The following is an 18,016-nucleotide window of genomic DNA, read 5'->3' on the forward strand; positions in this document are numbered from 1 at the left end:
TACTCAGACCTATCAAGATGTTTACATTCTCTTGAGAAGAACAACATATACTTATATAAGTGTGTGAAATCCACTCTGATTTCTTGGGAGAGACATTGACAATTGGGGTGATTGGGAACGACCTCATATATGAAGGACCATTTCAGTTGGGCTATGAAGGAAATCATTGATTCTAAGAGAGAGAAATGAGGAGGAAGTCCATATCAAGTGTAGGGGATAACCCATACAAAAAGCATATAGATTCAAATGAAATGACATAAATTAGAAATAGGAGGAAGATCCATTTGCTTAGACTGAAATGTATATGTAGGGAAGTAATGTATAATAAGGTTGGAAAGATAGGTTGGAGCACTGTTATACAGAACTTTTAGTGCTAAATAAAGGAATTTGTATTTGATCCCAGAGTAACAGTTGGAACTTCTTGAGCAGTAAAATGATAATTTCAAACATGTGCCCTAGAAGTATCATTTTGACAACTATGTGGAGGACAGATGGGAAAGGAAAGAGATTTTTGGCAGGGAAACCAATTAGGATATTATTGCAAGAGTCCTGGGCAATGGTTGATGAGAGTTTGAGTTAAGTTGTAATAGTGTGAATGGATAGAAGAGTGATTCAGCTGTGAAAGATGTTTTGACGTAGAATCAACAAGAATTGACAACCACTGGTGAATGAGGAATTGAGAATAGATGACTCAGGCTTTGAATTTGAATGACTAGAAAGATGATGGTCCCCTTAACAATGACACTTATTTCAATATTTCAAGCATCTGTGATTTTATAGTGTGGGTGCTACCTCTGATGTCACAGATCTCATTCCCTCCTTAAGTTTTATCATTGGTCTCTGTGAATTACTCGGTTCAGCCTTTGAATGATGAGCTTCTCTGAACTAACCTGAGATGGCCCTTAAATAATAGGAATACAGTGTGTTCCTGGGCCTATAATACTCAAGCTTTTCTAGTTTGGAAGGATCTGCCAGTGCCAGAACTCATGATAGACTAAGGACTCAGAAGGCCTCAGAGAGCCTACTGGTCTTGATGTGGCACTGAAGAAGAAGGCCTTTATAGAGGGGTACACACACAATTTTTTATTTTCAATATCTTATGTTCTGTCATATATCAATAAGATTATAAACTGTTTAAAGTCAGTAAACGTGTCATGTTGCTGCTGTGCCATTCGCAAATCTAGATATCTGTCAGCACAAGAAAAATCTCTGATTTTGCCACTGCAGGAAAATGTTACATGAACACAAGTCACAACCCAATTTTCTTGTCTTAGAGAGTTGCCTGAGTCTAAGAGAGGTTATATAACTTTTGCAGCACCATACTGTGAGTTATTGAGTGTCAGAGATTTAAGTTTGATCATTAAGTCTCCCTGACTTGAATAGCAGTCTATTCATTTTGTCACTATGCCTCCCTACCATAGTAGTCACTTAAACACTTATTAATTGATTTGCATTGAATAAAATCATGCTTTATAGGCCAAAGCCAAGTCTTATCCTTTTGTTTACTCATTCTGGGTAGCACCAAACTTACCAGGTGGCATACAAGCTTAAGAAATACTTGCTTACTTTTCTTTTTACTAAGTGAGTTCTGTGTTAATAATAGAACACTTCCACAATTCTATTGTAATTCAGTTTTTGTTTTGTTTTAACAATCTTTTGTATAGAACCTGGTAAAAGACTTCTAAGTAATATTTGCTATAAGTTCTCCCTGTCTTTATACTTGTGTTTCAAAGAGGTCTAATAGATTAATGAGATGTTTGTTTAACAAATATTTATGGAATACGTACTATGTGCCAGACCCTATGAGGAACATAGAGTTGTGTAAGACAAGATCCCTAATTTCTCAAAGCTCTATGGTATAATAAAGGAGGATAACTTCCTTATATACATAGCTTGCTGTAGATTGAAGTGATAGAAAGAATTTATCAAGGGCTTACAATATGTCAGGAACTGTGGAAAGGTCTGGTAATAACAAATAAAACAAAATAGTTTCTGCCTCCAAGGAACTTAATAGCTAGTAGGGGGAAGACAACACATGAAGGGAAGCTGAGAACTGGGGGTGAGGATAGGTGCCAGATGCAGTGGTTTGGAGCTAGTAGCTAAGAAATGAAGTGGAAGCATGATTCTAGGCAAAATAAGGCAAAGTACTTCTATTAAAGTCATATTAACTTATTAGCTACTTTTGATCTAGTAGCCAAGAATGCTATATTGTTGTGTAGATGTTTCAGTTGTATTTGACTCTTTGTGACCCCATTTGGGGTTTTTTGGGCAAAGATACTGTAGTGGTTTGCCATTTCCTTCTTTACAGATGAGTAAATTGTGGCAAAAAAAAAAGTTAAGTGACTTGCCCAGGGTCACTTGTCCAAGGCTAGATTTGAATTTAGGAAGATGGATCTTCCTGACTCCAGGCTCTGCACTCTATCCACTGTACTGCCTACATGCCCAAGAAGTCTACAAGTGAATAAAAGCTCAAAAGAGAGAAAGAGGCCCTAGACTAGAGGGGAGCTAGCATCAGATGTTCTGAATTTGCAGGGCCTTATAGTGGGCCAGTATTGACTGAGACAATTAGCAGTCTGCTGAAACTCTCAATAAGAAACAGAGAGACTCAAACTTGGGCCAGGAATTGGCAGAACTCAAACCAGAGAGTAGCGAACTGACTTTCCCCTGGATCACACTACTTTGAAAGCACTGAAAACTTGCAGGGCCCTATGTGGAGCTGTGAAAGTAGCAGATAGACATTAGAAGACAGAAACTTGGGCCAAACATCCCCTTCAGAAGTGCGTAGAGCCCATATTAACATAAAGTCCGAAGTCAAGAAGGAGGTTGGAAGAATGAGCAAACCAAAAAAAGAACTAAAAGATATAGAGCTAATATGGTGACAGGGAAGCTCCAGACACAGAAGAAAAGAATGCCTTGAAAACTTTTACAAAGCCACAAATTAAAATGCAGCTGGGGCATGAGCATTCCTAGAAGAGCTAAAGCAAGAGTTAAGGAGCTAAATAAACATTTATTTTAAAAATCATTTGAGAGCAGTAGAAGAAAGAATGGAAAACCAAGTAAGGGCTAGGGAAGAAGGATATAAAAATATAATAAATAGCTTGGAAAAAGAGGTACAAAGCCTTACTGAAGAAAATTTGAAGAAAAATAACTCACCTTAGAAAATCAGAATTGGCCATATGGAAGCTAATGATTCTATGAGATATCAAGAAATAATAAAACAAAGCCAAAAAAACAAAAAGAAAAGAAAGAAAACTTGAACTATCTCAAGAGAAACAATTGACCTGGAAAACAAATAGAGGAAAAATAATTTTAAAATGATTAGACTCCCTGAAAGCCATGAACAAAAAAAGAATGTAGTCATATTATGAGTAACCACAAAAGAAAACTGTCCTGATATCTTAGAACCAGAGTACAAAGTAGAAATTGAAAGAATCAACCAATTACCTCTTGAAAGAAACACCAAAATGAAAACTTCCAGGAACATTATAACCAAAACCCAGAACTCCTAGGTCAAGGAAAAAGTACTACAAGCAACCAGAAAGATTGATTTCAAATACCAAGGAGTCAGAATCAGGATTACATATGATTTAGCAGCCACCTGTATAAAAAAAGAAAAGGACTTAGAATATGATATTTCAGAAGACAAGGGATCTAGTTTTATAACCAAAAATCACACCCTACAAAAATGAATATAATCACTCAGGGGGAAAAATGAATCTTTAATGAAATAGAGGATTTCAAGATATTGCTGATGAAAAGATCAGAGCTGAGTAGAAAATTTGTCATAGAAACACAGGAGTCAAGAGAGGCACAAAAGCCTAAAAACTCCAGATCCTTCAACTGATTCTTATGTGACATACACTTGAGGCTCTTCACCAGCCTGATCAACCCATTTTAAACTCTCATCCGTGTAACTTCTAAAAGATGGAACTCAAAACTAAACATAGAACTCTAGATGTGGTCTTACCAGGTTAAAATACAAAAGGACTGTCACAGACAAATAGCCTCTCTTAGTGTGGCTGCCACACCATTAGCTTTTCTGGCTGATAAATTAATAGAGAGAAAGATAACTTCTGACTGGGCTTTTAGGCAGGACTAAAGGGGAGGATGTGACATTTGAATTGGGGCTTAATGTATGTAGAAAGAAGTTAAATTCTTTTTTTTTTTTTGCATGTAAAAACAATTTTTTACATTTGTTTTTAAAACTTTGAATTACAAATTCTCTCCCTTCTTCCCTTCCCACCCTCATTGAGAAGGCAATCAATTTAATACCGATTCTACTTGTGTAGTTATGCAAAATACTTCCCTGATAGTCATGATGTTAAAGACTAATATTTCCCTCCATTCTATCCTGCCCCCCACCTATTCAGTTTTCTCCTTTGATCCTGTCCCTTTTCAAAAAAGTGTTTGCTTCTGACTACCCTCTCCCCCAATTTGCTTTCCCTTTTATCACTGCCCCCACCTTTATATCTTTTCCCCCCTTACTTTCCTGTAGGGTAAGATACCCAACTGAGTTATTTCTTAAGCCAAATCCGATGCGAGTAAGGTTCACTCATTCCCTTTCACCTCCCCCCTCTTTCCCTCTATTGTGAAACCTTTTTCTTGCCTAAGAAAAGTTAAAGTCATACAAAGATTCACAGAATCGTAGATCATTCAGTAAGCCTTTCATGCAGTGGAGGAATCTTAAAAATCTTTGTCCTTTTTATAAAATCATCAAACATTTAACAAATAACTATTTTATGAATCTAATAGAGGGACTGTCATAGCTAAAATTGTGGGAACCAGTACATTTAGATAAAATTATTTCATCTCTTCCTCTTTCTCTAAGGCTACCGTGATGCCCAAATTGGATGGATCCAAATTGTAGAAGACCTTCATGAAAGAGAATCAGAAAAGATGGATTTGTCTCCTTTTGGAAATACACAAGGTCCAAGCAGAGTGGCTCAATTTCTTGTGATCTATGCTCCAAGGAGAGGGATTCTGGAAGTGTGGAGCACTCAGCAGGGCCCCAGAGTGGGAGCTTTTAATGTGGGGAAACATTGTAGGTAGGTAACACAACTTACTTTGGAGATTGAAAAGAAAGGAAATATGGGGCGGCCAGGTGGTGCAGTGAGTAACAGCACTGGCCCCAGAGTCAGGATGACCTGGGATCGAATCCAGGCTCTGATACTCAGTACCACACCCAGAAATAACTGTCCATGTAACCTTGAGCAAGTTACTTAACCCCAATTGCTTAAAAAAAAAAAGAAAGGAAATAAATATTTTAAATAAAGAAATAAGCTAAAATTATCCCTTCCATGTTGCAGTTTTCCCCACTGAAGTTTCAATATGTGGCAGGTTGGTATAAGAAATTAAATGGCAATTTTTTGGGAGTTTTGCGGAAGCTGTAGATGACAAGTGTAGGCCAGCAGACAACACAGAGTCCATGACCAAATACTCAACCCAAATTTTGCAAATCATACTGTAAACTCCCCATTAAAAAAAAAAATTCAAACTTCTTCTCTGGTACAAAGGGAGGGCCAAAAAATTTTGCATGTATTTTCCAAATTGTGGAGATGCCATCCCCCTAACCCCTATATTGTGGAAGAAACTACACTACTTACAAGTTCCTTGAGATAAGAGATGATGAAAAGAAAAAAAAAAGGGGGGGGGGTGGCTAGGTGACGCAGTGAATAGAACACCAGCCTGGCATCAAGAGGACCTGAGTTCAAATCCGGCCTCAGACACTTAACACTAACTAGCAGTGTGACCTTGGGCAAGTCACTTAACCCCAACTGCCCCTACGAAAAAAAAAAAGCAAAAAAAAAATGCTTATTGAATGACTAACCTCAGAAGCCAGTCCAACTCATATCTGAAAAAGAATCCTTTCTACTTCATATCTAATAAGTGGTCATTCTACCCATTACTTAAAAATGTGAAGTCTTTAGGAATACATTACCTATGAAGAGAACTCACTATGCTTTTGGATAGCAGAGTAGTAGGACATTTTTTGTAAATTTGCATCAAGCCTAAATTTGCTCCTTTTGAACTTTTGCCCATTTCTATCATCTGGGCCAAAGTAAATCAAATCTAATCCCTTGTCTGCATGATGGATCTTCAAAATACTTAAGAGTTGTCCTCTCCCCTTTTTTTTCTGTTCCCCCTCGCCCTCCCCCCCCAAAAAAAAAAACTTTCTCAACTTCTCTAGGATAATCAACCTTTGTTTTCTCAAATCTCTTCTCATATGGCATGGACTTGTGGACCTTTAACATTCAGGGTGCCCTCCTGTGAACACTCTCTTAGCTATGTTTTTCCTAAAGTGTGCCACCCAGAAATAAAGAGAATACTTCATATGTGGTCTGACCAAGGCAGACTGTTGTATGACTATTGGATACCATCGCCTCTCTCTTAAAGTATTATCTCTGGTAATGTTAACTCTGGCTGCCATATCATGATGTTGACTCTTTGAGTTAATAGGCCACAAAAACTTCCAGGCATCATTTTCTCATTGCCCTGCCCCACTCCCCTAAACTTTGTAATCTCAAAGACTTGTAGAATTTTAGTGTTTGGAAGAGATAGTCTAGTCCAGCTCCTCCCAAAGCCTCCATTTAAAGAGTGTTCACACAGACCAGTCAGCTCTTCATTTCCCACAAGTTGCCCTCCATGGACTGGACTTCACCATGCCCCTGTACTGGGTACCCTCTACCCCTATGCTTCTTATCTTTCTTTTGTGTGTTGTCTTCCCCTATTTGATCATAAGCAACTTGAGGCAAGTGACTTTCTCTTTCTTTTCTTATTTCTGACTACAGCACTTAGCACAGTACTTGTTGCAATGTAAGTTTATACTTACTGTTTTTACTAACTCATTCCTTCATCTTATGGTTGAGAAACATGGAACTCAGACAAGTGAGCCAAGGTCACATGACCCCTATGTGTCAGAATTCAGGTCTTAATACTCTCTATTTTAGACTTTTCTTAATACCATGCTACCATTATTCTCAAAGATATTCATGGAAAATTGTTTGCTATGGAAAAGCAGGTTTGCATGTTTAACTCTAATTGAATTATGTGTATTTTCTTTTTTAGCTATTTTTTTTAAATGAAAATCAAGTCCCTGTTATTTGAATCCTGATTGTCTCACTTTTTCTGATTTTAATCAATAACTGTAGAGTTGATTAATGCTTCTAAATAAATATTTTCTCAGCCATCCTTAATTCTAGCAGAAGTACACTTTTGGCAATTTTTCCTTTCTTCAGCATAGTTATAATATTGGTATGTGGTTTCTCTAGGTTACTGTATCCTGGTTATAAAATAATGGGCTTAAATAATGTAACCAGTCAGAGTTGGCAGCCACAGACTTACCAGATCTGTCTTGTTGATCCAGTGTCTGGAAGTATAAAAACAGTTAATGTTCCTTTCCATTTAGCACTAAGGTAAGGTTCATTATCTCTTTTCTATTGAATATGCCTCTGCAAACTCTTTTCTCTTATCCAACACAGTTTTTTTTTTCAGATTTAATTGATATCTTTAATAATAGCATCCAAAAAGTAAAAAAATAAAGAAAAAAGAAAACTTTAAACCTTTTAGAAGTATGTAGGAAACTTCATTCTTCTCCTTTTTAAAATAAGTATTTATTTACTGTCTTAAGTGATAAGAAGAGTGAACGAGCCAAGGATCTGCACTTAGTGAAGAAACTAGCAACTTTACTGAAAATGAAAACTCCAAATCTTGGTAAGTTTCCTTAAATAAAAATTACATTTTTTAATAGTTTGGGTCATTTAAAAATCAGCAATAGAACCTAATGTGTACACTCCAAATCCTTAATAGTTTATACCTACATCTTAGGATTTATCTGTAAAATTGAATTGACCTATATTTGCACATTAGGAGTTTATTATAAAATTAAAAGAATAGTAGGTATTCTAGAAACTCATAGAATAGCTTATATGTAATGTGAGCTTTTGCAAAACTATAACTTAAAATTTGACTTTTCAGATTTAGTTGAAACTGAAGTAAAGGAATTAATTCTTGATATTAAGTATCCTGCAACCAAAAAACAGGTAAATATGTACACACTTATCTGTGATAAAAATCATCTCCTTTTTCTGTACCTTCATACTCTTGAGTATTTCTTTCTCTCTGCCACTCCTTATCCTGTTCTTCCCATCTGCTTCTTCATGTATCTAAACATGTTTAGCTTCATTGAACTCGTTACTTCAGCTTTCTCCCTGAAATCTGCATTGTTTCTCATTTTTTCAGTCTTAACTGGGTAATCTGACAGATTTATTCAGATTGATGTTTTAATGGGAGAGGGAACAAACATGCACCTTAACTTTTGTACATTATCTCGGTAGTGATGTTTAATGGTGGAAATTTTGGAGAAATTAGTTTTGCCTGGGCAGCTAGGCAGTACAGTAGATGGAGCTTTGGACCTGGAGTCAGGGTGGCCTTGGATAATAGCTATATGATGCTGGCCAAGTCACTTAACCTTTGTCTGCCTCTGTTTCCTCCTCTAAATAATCAGATAAAAATAGCACCTACTTCACAGAGTTATTGGGAGGTTAAAATGAAATATTTGTATGCCATTTAGCATAGTGCTTGTCACATAATAAATGCTTAATAAACGTTTATTTCTTTCCCTCCATGCTTCTCACTTCCTACTTAACTATGGCCTATGAATCTAACCAGTTCTAATTGGTGTCCATGATTAAAGTGTCTCCCCATTTCAGTCCAAACTCTATTAAACTACAAAGGTGATTTTTCTGAAGCATAGGTCTAACTGCTTTACCCTCCTGCTTGGTGAGTTGATTGGCTCACCATTATAGCCAGGATCAAATAGAAACTTCTTTGGTATTTATGCTCTTCATGATCTGACTCCATTCTATCTTTCTAGGCTTCATAGACCTTGTTCTCTTCTATTTACTGTACATTCTAGCAACTGACCTCCTATGGCAGTTCCATGAACGAGACATTTTATCTCCTTTCTCCATTCCTTAGCATTACCTATACTCTACTCCTAGAATGCTCATTGACACCTTCAGAGCTCAGCTCATATTCCAGCCCTGTCCCCCAAGACCATGTTCTGTCTGTATATGTCGCGCGTCTACCTAAAAGTTTGTATGTCTCTGCTTTTACAATGAAACTTCCTTGAAGGTGAGGGCTGGGCTTTTTCGCTTTTCTCTGTATCCCCAGGGCTTAGGATTGCTCCTGGCACATAGTTGTTGTGGATAGACCGTGCCATCAGGGAGGCAATGCCATGATTTGCAAGTGAATTGGATTTAAGTGAGGGAGGGCTGTGTGCAGAGTCACCAGCCTCACTTTCTTCATCTGTGGCAAGATTACATATCAGGATTACTAGAGATGGCTCAGGATCCCGAAGGAGACCTTGGCTTTTTTTTTTTTTTTTTTTTTTTTTTTTTTTGGGGGGCAATTGGGTTAAGTGACTTGCCCAAAGTCACATGGCTAGTAAGTGTGTCAAGTGTCTGAGGCTGGATTTGAACTTAGGTCCTCCTGACTCCAGGGCCAGTGCTCTATTCACTGCGCCCACCTAACTGCCTCTAAATTTTTTTTTTTTTTTTTTGCTTTTCACCTTGGCCTTTTTCAAGTTAAGGTCTTTCCTAGGTCTCAGTTTGACTGAGGAAATGCCCATTCAGTGATTAAGGCTGTTTAAGGGAGCCAAGGGATGGCCCCTTAAAAAAAAAAAAACAATCTGTAATGGGAAGACCCTGTGAGTTTGTAGCTAAAAGAGATACAATTACTCTTTTTATTCACTCTGAGCCTGGTGAGCCCAAACAATAACTACAAAGTGGTGCTTGGGCAGGGACCTGTTGTTGGTCAAATAGCGAGAGCCCAGAATGAATTATGTTTAAGGCTTAATAAATGCTTGTTGACTTGACTAGCCAGTTATGTAAAAGTATTGCAATCTAAATTTAACTGTAAACTTGTGGCAATACTTTTCCAACAGTTGTTTCTTATTTCCCTTTATTCCATTAGCAGCATAGGATTTACTGAACCACTTCCTATTAAATATTTTCTTCTCTGTCTTTCTTCCATGCTAGCTCTTTTCTTTGTTTTTTAGTTTTTCACCTCAACCTTTTTTTTAGTTGTCTGACCTTCAGATTTGTGCTTGTATTTTAATATAGCATGATGCATGATTTACTTGTACAAAATGTTTCATATGAACATCAGCAATTTAATAAATTAGTCTGATGTTTATTAAACTGCCAATGTTTATGTGAAACATTTTATATAAATTAGTTTTACCTTTAAATCTCAGCATTCTGAAAGTGTATTCCTAAATATAATGAAAATAATGGATTTTCTGGCTTGTCATTCAGTTGCTGAATTTCTTCCTTTGCATAGGCTTTGGAAAGCATTTTAGCAAGTGAGCGTTTGCCATTTTCCTGTCTTCGAAACATCACTCAGACCTTGTTGGACACTTTAACAAATCAAGGTAAAATGATCACATTAATTAAAGGTTGTGTCATAGCTACAATCCAATTTCTAAAGAGCTTGGGCATTTAAAATACAATTTTATGCTTTTAATTGTCGAAAGATATTAACTGCTTACCTTATTGGTTATGATATAAAATGACATTAATGAGAAAATGATTAAACAAAATAAAACATGTCAGGTATTAAAAATTATTATTTTATTTTTATATAGTTTATTATCATCTTGACTTTGTATGAGCAATTGTGAATTATTTCCTATTTGATATAATTGGGAAGGTTATAATTTGGTACATATTCCCATGATTTGGTAGAAAAATGAAATATATTTGCATTTAATAATAAACATTTATTAAGTGCCTGCTCTGTGCAGAGCACTATTCTAGGCACTCAAGGAAAGGGACCTAAAAAGTATAGATAAGTCATGTAAACTTGTATCTTTCCCTCCATGGTGTTCACTTTCTAATTGAAATGCTACATTCACCAATAAGTATAATGCACAATAATGTATAATCTTATAGGAGGGTGTATGCTTTTAGTATGAAGGAAAGATTAGTTGGTCATTTGTAGAAAGCTATACCAGTCTCCATTTTGTTTCACTAATTTAGTTTTATTTCCTGGAATAAGAGAATTATGTAGAAGGGCAAGTCCTTTGGGTACAAATGTGGTTTGCGCAAAGGAGATGAATTATACTTTTAATGGGAAGATGATGCTCTTAACCTTCTATCTACATTTATATAAACTTTGAATTACTTTTCTAATAATAGCAATAGTTTGTGTAAACCATCCATTTTCATGTAATTTTCCTTGTGATAATTTTCATATATTATTATTGCCAAACTTTCACAGAGTTTGTTCTAAGAAAGACAAACAAAAATTCAGCGGTGTCCACATTTAATTTCTTTCACAAACTGGTGATATCCATGCATTACATGGGAGTTACAGTCCAGAACTAGAACCCCCGCAGGGGTACGGTCCAGAATTGGCTCAGTTTGGGGGCTGGGGGTGCAGAGTTATATGCCCTTTGAAGAGTAGGTGTTCCCAAGGGGCGCCAGTCAACTGTGATTTGTTAACACACTGGGAGGTGGAGTATATTAAAATGAAGGTCTTGGAATAGAGACTTAGGTCACTTAATCTTGGTCAAAGAGACATCAGTTTCCATATCACCTCTATTAACAACAGGGAAGAATCAATTATCTGCCAGACCTGTCTGGGCAACTCAGTGAGCAGTAATAGACCCATTTAGATTAGATCTTAATGTCCTCCTAAAGAAGAAACTAAACTTAGTAAGAAAAGGGGATGGGAGAACGTCTGAGTCTCCAAGATAATGATTACTAAGGAAAATAATTTTTCACACTATGCATGTCAATTTTGGAATAATTCAGTGTATTTTTTTGTTTGTGTAAAGCTAACCAGCCTGTACAAGATAGAAGATGTGATTGTATGATTGTTATACTCTAGCTAAGTTAAAAAGAGCCTATGTAAGTCCTTAACATGAAGTAAATATTATATTTAAAAATTGTCTTTGGTATAGCTTTGCTTTCATAACAAGTAATGCCTTAATATTTTCTTCTAGGCTTTGTGGGTTTTTTCCAGCTTAATTGCATATAAATTCCATAGCTTAAAGTATGATTTTTAAAGTACCATAAATAGTGGATTAGGAATTCTCCATCAAATTACTTTTATCTTGAACTACTCAATTATTCCCTGTCCTGAATTACTGTCCAAAGCTAACTTTTGGAATGAACTTCCCTAGTAAATTTAAATTATTGTTTACTTTATAAACATTTTATTTGCATTAACTTTTAAGAATTCATTATTGTTTAAAATAAGGTGTGCCTACAATTATTTTTGTGCTCAGTAAAGGTTTGCTTTGGCAAAGAAAAAAAAACAAAACCAAACAAACTGTAGCTAAATCTTATATTGTCATGACACAGAATGATCAGTGTTGAAAGTTCAAAACTACATAGGTCTTGTAACTGAAGTCTTGAATGAGAACCATAAATCTATTTCTGAGATACAAAAAGTCGAATTTTATTATGCCTGAAGCTATGATCACTTAGGTTTAGAATGTTTTTAGTTTTTTGTTGTTTTTTGTATTTTTTGAAAAAACAAATACATTTTCAAAAAAAAATTTTTCTTCAGTATTTAAGAAAAAATGAAATAGAGCTCATTAAAAGATGTTAGAAATAATTTATCATTTAATTAAAAAGAAAATCATCACTTAAGGAAAATTATAAACTACAGTACATCAAAGAATCATGGAATGCAGTATGAAAAGATTTAATTAGCATGAAGATTTTAATAAGTTTGTAAAATATAGCTATTTAATTTGATTTTCTCTCCAATGCTTTAGAGCTTGAATGTGTTGATGAAGGACTGCTCCAGTTTTGTGACAACAAACTTAAATTACTCAATCTTTATGAGTCAGTCAATAAACTGAATTCGCTTGGGTTGTATTCAGACACATCATTCTCCAATAATGTGAGTAATTCCAAAATGTAGCTATGTAGAAAGATTTAACACATAGATGCTAAGACAATGTAAAGGCCAATCCTGTGACTTTTGAAAGTGGCAAAAGTAGAAACTGTGAACTACTTTATTTTGTTTTAAAAGAAGAACATAAACTTATCATGATGGAATTCTTATGTGACTGCTTTGGGTATAATGTTTTTATCCTAGACGTTGTTTTCATTTTATCCAATAAATCAAGTTTTATTATTAATCCATTTTTCCTCCACAATGAACATTTCATCTTACCAGAGTTCAGTTAATAAGATTACTTGTTAAAACCCAACTTCCTCTAAGAGGTTTCTTCCATAAAATAGATTAACATCACCATATTGGTACAATTTTAGCATCTTTAAAAGATGTAGGAAAAACTTGACTTTGAGGAATTAAAGAGGTTATTTTTCTCAATAATTTTAAAAATGAAAATTCATCCTATTTATTTGGCTAGGCATTGTTTTAAATTCAGTTTTGTAAAATAGGTCAGTGTAAATAAATGTTGTAAAATAATTATGAAATCTACCTCTCAGTTTCCCTAATACATACTCAATGGAAAATACCTTCTAATATTTACTATAATCTGATATTTTCACTTGATTTTTTTTAATCAATCAAAAAAGCATTTATCCAGGGGCAAGTTTACTATGTGCCAGGGACTGGACTAATTTTAATAGTCTTATTTTCTTCTCTTCCATAGACTTAAAAATAAATTGAGTTTTCCTTAAAATGAAATTGAAAGTAGTAACCCTCAACTTTATCTGCCCCAGATTCCTTTGTGAAAACTTGTACATTTTATCAACCTGTCTAAAGAGGTGTCAGGAAAATGAATTTATTAAGGTTTGTGAAGTCATTAATCCTTTAATATTTTGCATTAAAACAATTAATATACCTCCATATTATGAAAGTGAACCCTGATTTTGAAGTATATCTCATTTTATCTTTTGTCTTTGGTATCACTGGTGACTTGTTTTGCTCTTTGCTTGAATACTGTAGTGTTCTTTTTGATACATGGTGCCTACCATTGGAAATTGCAAGGCCATTTCTTCATTGTCTCGAATTTTGTACCAATATTAGCAATGGTGAATACTATTCCGAGGAAAAGGATCATCATTATTACCTAGAAATTTCGTAGATGCTTTGGTATCTACCCTCTTGTAGAAAACTAATTTCCTTAAAAATGACTACTGCTTACTGATTATTTGGTTGCTTTTTTTTGGAGGGGCAATTGGGGTTGTGACTAGCCCAAGTTCACATAGCAAGTAAGTGTTAAGTGTCTGTCTGAGATCAGATTTGAACTCAGGCCCTTCTGACTCCAGGGCTGGTGCTCTATTCACTGCACCACTTAGCTGCCCCTTACTGATTACTTGTTACAGCAGTTTGACTTTGCAAGTTCTGTTTATAACAATGTAGAAGGTCAATGTATAAATGCAGTGCATAAATACAGTAAGTAGGGTAAAAAAAGTTCTTTTTGAAACTAATTGTATTTTTAGCATTCTAGAGGGAATAAATAAGACTATAATCTAAATTATTTGCTTTGATACTTCAGTGAATCTATGATTTCATCAATACAGATAGTTCCTCTACGTATAAGTTTCAATTTGATATTCATGCTTTTTCATCTGATGTTATTTTTGCCCATGATCTTCTATAAATCTTTCCTTAAGGGACCTACATAGTCATTTCCTAGGACTTTTAATATGCAGTGAATATCACCAATCGAACACTCATTTATCCATATATAATGATATTACTTATTTTTTACAAATTGAGATGATATTTGTAAAGTGGTTTGGCAAATCTTGAAGGGCTATATAAGTACTAGCTATTATTATTATTATCCCTTAGTCTTACTACATGAAAAACTCATATTATACTGTCTTATATATCATTGTGGGTAACATTTTTTAGTTTTAGGCTTTTTTTTTTGCTTTGCAGCTGAATTTTTCTAGCTTATAAAGATTTCCCCTATATTCTACATCATTTTTATAACTGTGTTGCATATAAAAGTGACATGTAGTGCCATCCCTGTCTCTTTAGTTTACATTACTGCATTTTGTTGTCTGTTGGAAATATCACATACTGTGTTTCCCCGATAATAAGACACTGTCTTATTAAATTTTTTGGACAGAAAAACACCAGAGGGCTTATTTTCAGGGGAGGGCTTATTTTAATGAACATTGACAGCAATTTTAATAAACAGGTAAATGTGAACCAAAAATGTACCTTTATTCAATAATGAATTCAATAAAGAACAGGATGACGCGCTCACTGCTGCAGCTCTGATTGGATGCAGCTCGGAGCGCAGAGTGCGTTTCACCCGGGGGGGGGGCGGTGCATACAGAGGGTACCGTAATGTAGCGTGTAGCGCAGGGGATCACCTTCACTACAGTAGCAATCTCAATAGGGCTTATTTTTGGGGGAGGGCTTATTTTAGAGGAATCTTACACAGTAAGGGGAGGGCTTATTTTCGGGATAGGTCTTATTATCAGGGAAACACGGTAACATTGACTACTACTAGTGTTTAAAAATATGCTACATTTTGGTCTTTCCTTAAAATAAAACAAAGTGGCCTCTAAAATACAATAAAAACCCAAATAATATAAATGGTTTCATTTAAATATTTTCATTTACATGATTTATATATAATAAATTTGTTATTCAAATAAGAATTTTTTTTTAATTTAAGAGTTTAGCTCTCTTATATAGATCATTATGCAGAATGCTGTCAAGTTTCTATCAAGTTTGGTATATTTCAGTGATTCCTGAACTGTGATTTTCCAGTTCTTCATTTAAGATTTGAGGGTCTCAGTTTCTTCAGTTATAAAATGAGAGTTGCAGGAGGTCAATGCTTAGGTCTCTTCCTGCTTTAGAATTGTGTGTGTGTGTGTGCGTGTGCACACACACGCGCACATTCATAAACTATAACAAACTCTAGAAATCTAAAATGTTCCAAATTGAAGTTCATATTCCCTTAGTGACATTTATAATTACTATATAAGAATAGCACATGCACACATAGGTTCTCCCTTAACTTAATCTTTAGTTGCCCTAGTTCTTAAAAGGTCCACTAATTTGACAGTGTGGTTCATTCCTTCAACCCATGCCAGTTGCTACCCCCTTTTATGGCTGGTTAATCTTAACTTTTAAGAGTTGCTGTGGATAAGAAATTCTTTATCCCATTGCTAGCTTGATGATCATCTTTTCCAAATTTACCTAAGCTGTTTGTTGGTCACCACATTCATCATTTCTCACTGAGTCCATATTAAAGCCTTTTCAGTCTGATAGGACTTGCCAGTTTATATTCTGCTGGCATAACTTTTAAGAATTCAGTCATTTCCATGATTAGCCATCAGAGTAAATCTTCAGCAGAGGTCTCTTCCTTATGAAAATATATTTCCCTAATTTGGGAAATACTTGAATAGCAAAAGGACTGAAAACAATAACTGAAATGCTCTAAAGAACTGGTAAATTTTAACCCAGAGAGTAGTCTCCAGATGTTTAAAGCACTGCCACACAGAAGAAAAAATAAATTTATCCTCCATGACCAGTGGGCAGAACTAGGCAGAATGAATATAAGTTACCAAGAAAGCAGATGTTCACTTAATATAAGGAAGAACTTCTTCCTAACAATTAGAAAACTATCCTAAAATAAAATGGGCGGCCTTAGGAGATAATGATCTCCTTTATATTGGAGGTAGTCCAGCAAAGATTGACTGCTAACTCATAGGAGATATTATAGAGAAGATGAATGCTTTGGATAGTGTTTGGACAGAATGACTTTTAAGATTTCTTCCAAATCTATTTCTTTTATTATTAAGGGATTCTCTTAATTCTGTACATGTAAAGAATTTGGTTCCAAGATTTGTGCAGTACTTTTGACCTTCTTAAATAGTTGTGGTTCTTCCTGCTATCTTATTTTCTTTCTGAGCAGAGTGAAATTAGACTAAATTATTGTTTTATACATTATGCCACATAACACTATTGAAAATATTCTATTTTCAATCATACTTCTATATCTAGTACTGAGAATTATAGAATTTTTCATTGATGTTATTTTAAAGGTTTTATAAAAATAGTTATGTTCTTTATTCCATGATTATTATATTATTATCAAATGATGACTCCATGAAATGTAGTAAATTTGGAGCAAAATCATTAGCACATCATAAAATCATTAATGTTATAGCAATAAGCACATTTTTTGCCTCTAATACAAAAATCTTTCAATCCCATTTTGGGGGGGCTTGATAGGTAAAGCATATTTTTAGATGCAGTGTAGAAGAGCTGTGATTTTGTATCTTTTGTCTTTTAGGAGTTGGCTGTGTTGTTGAGGCTTGATGAAAAAGAACTTGTTAGACTCCAGGCATTATTGGAGAACTATAAACAAGAGAATACTAGGACCACTGTCCGATTTGCTGATGATAAAGATGGTGCATTGCCTGTGACAACATTCCTGGAATATTTAGAATATGAGAAAGACATGATCAGTGTAAAGAAGATAAGTGAATTAGAATATGTGGCTTTAGGTAGGTAGTGCCCTAGAGTCTTCCTTGTCCTTCCCATTCCTTCTGAGATTTATGGTATGAACCTCACAAGACCCTCAATGACCAGGAGCTCTTGATGAGTCCCTCAGACACTCTGAGCCTTAGGTTCCTTGTGTGAAGTAGGGGGAAAAGTACCTGTAATACCCATCTACAGGGTTGTTATGAGACTGAAGTGAGATGATGTATATAAAGCACTTTGAAAGTTTGAAAGCTATATATAAATATCAGCATAATGGTTGTTATGATTTTGGGAAGCCAGATCTTTGATTTTATCAGAGTAGGGGACTCCTGGGGTGAAAGATTCCTCCACTCATACAAATCAGCCACTCTTCTGTAATTTTACCTTTATAGATGCCCTGAGAAAGGGTGTGATTGTTTAGACCACCAAGCCAGTATATGTCCAGGGCAGGACCTGAACCCAAGTGCTCCTGACTTCAGTGACCCTCTTTCTGTCCACCATGCTGTACTGCAGTTCATTTTTATGTTTAATGTATTTTATGCCATCTGTATTTATTGAGTCCTTAGTCTCTGTA

The 18,016-nt window shown here is 35.2% G+C and overlaps 1 protein-coding gene across 1 annotated transcript in view; it reads left to right on the forward strand.

The window, feature by feature from the left end:
• RAB3GAP2 (RAB3 GTPase activating non-catalytic protein subunit 2) overlaps nt 1-18,016 on the forward strand; it is a 130,205-nt gene that overhangs the window by 69,019 nt on the left and 43,170 nt on the right. Inside the window, exons 14-20 of the mRNA XM_069066007.1 lie at nt 4,829-5,045; nt 7,269-7,412; nt 7,628-7,710; nt 7,975-8,039; nt 10,342-10,432; nt 12,788-12,915; nt 17,252-17,465. Coding sequence (XP_068922108.1) covers nt 4,829-5,045; nt 7,269-7,412; nt 7,628-7,710; nt 7,975-8,039; nt 10,342-10,432; nt 12,788-12,915; nt 17,252-17,465 — 942 coding nt within the window. The remainder of the gene's footprint in view (nt 1-4,828; nt 5,046-7,268; nt 7,413-7,627; nt 7,711-7,974; nt 8,040-10,341; nt 10,433-12,787; nt 12,916-17,251; nt 17,466-18,016) is intronic.

This window comes from Petaurus breviceps, unplaced genomic scaffold (assembly GCF_028583685.1).
Source record: "Petaurus breviceps papuanus isolate PSGF00001 unplaced genomic scaffold, PetGlider_PUasm1.0 90702, whole genome shotgun sequence".
Lineage (NCBI taxonomy): Eukaryota > Metazoa > Chordata > Mammalia > Diprotodontia > Petauridae > Petaurus > Petaurus breviceps.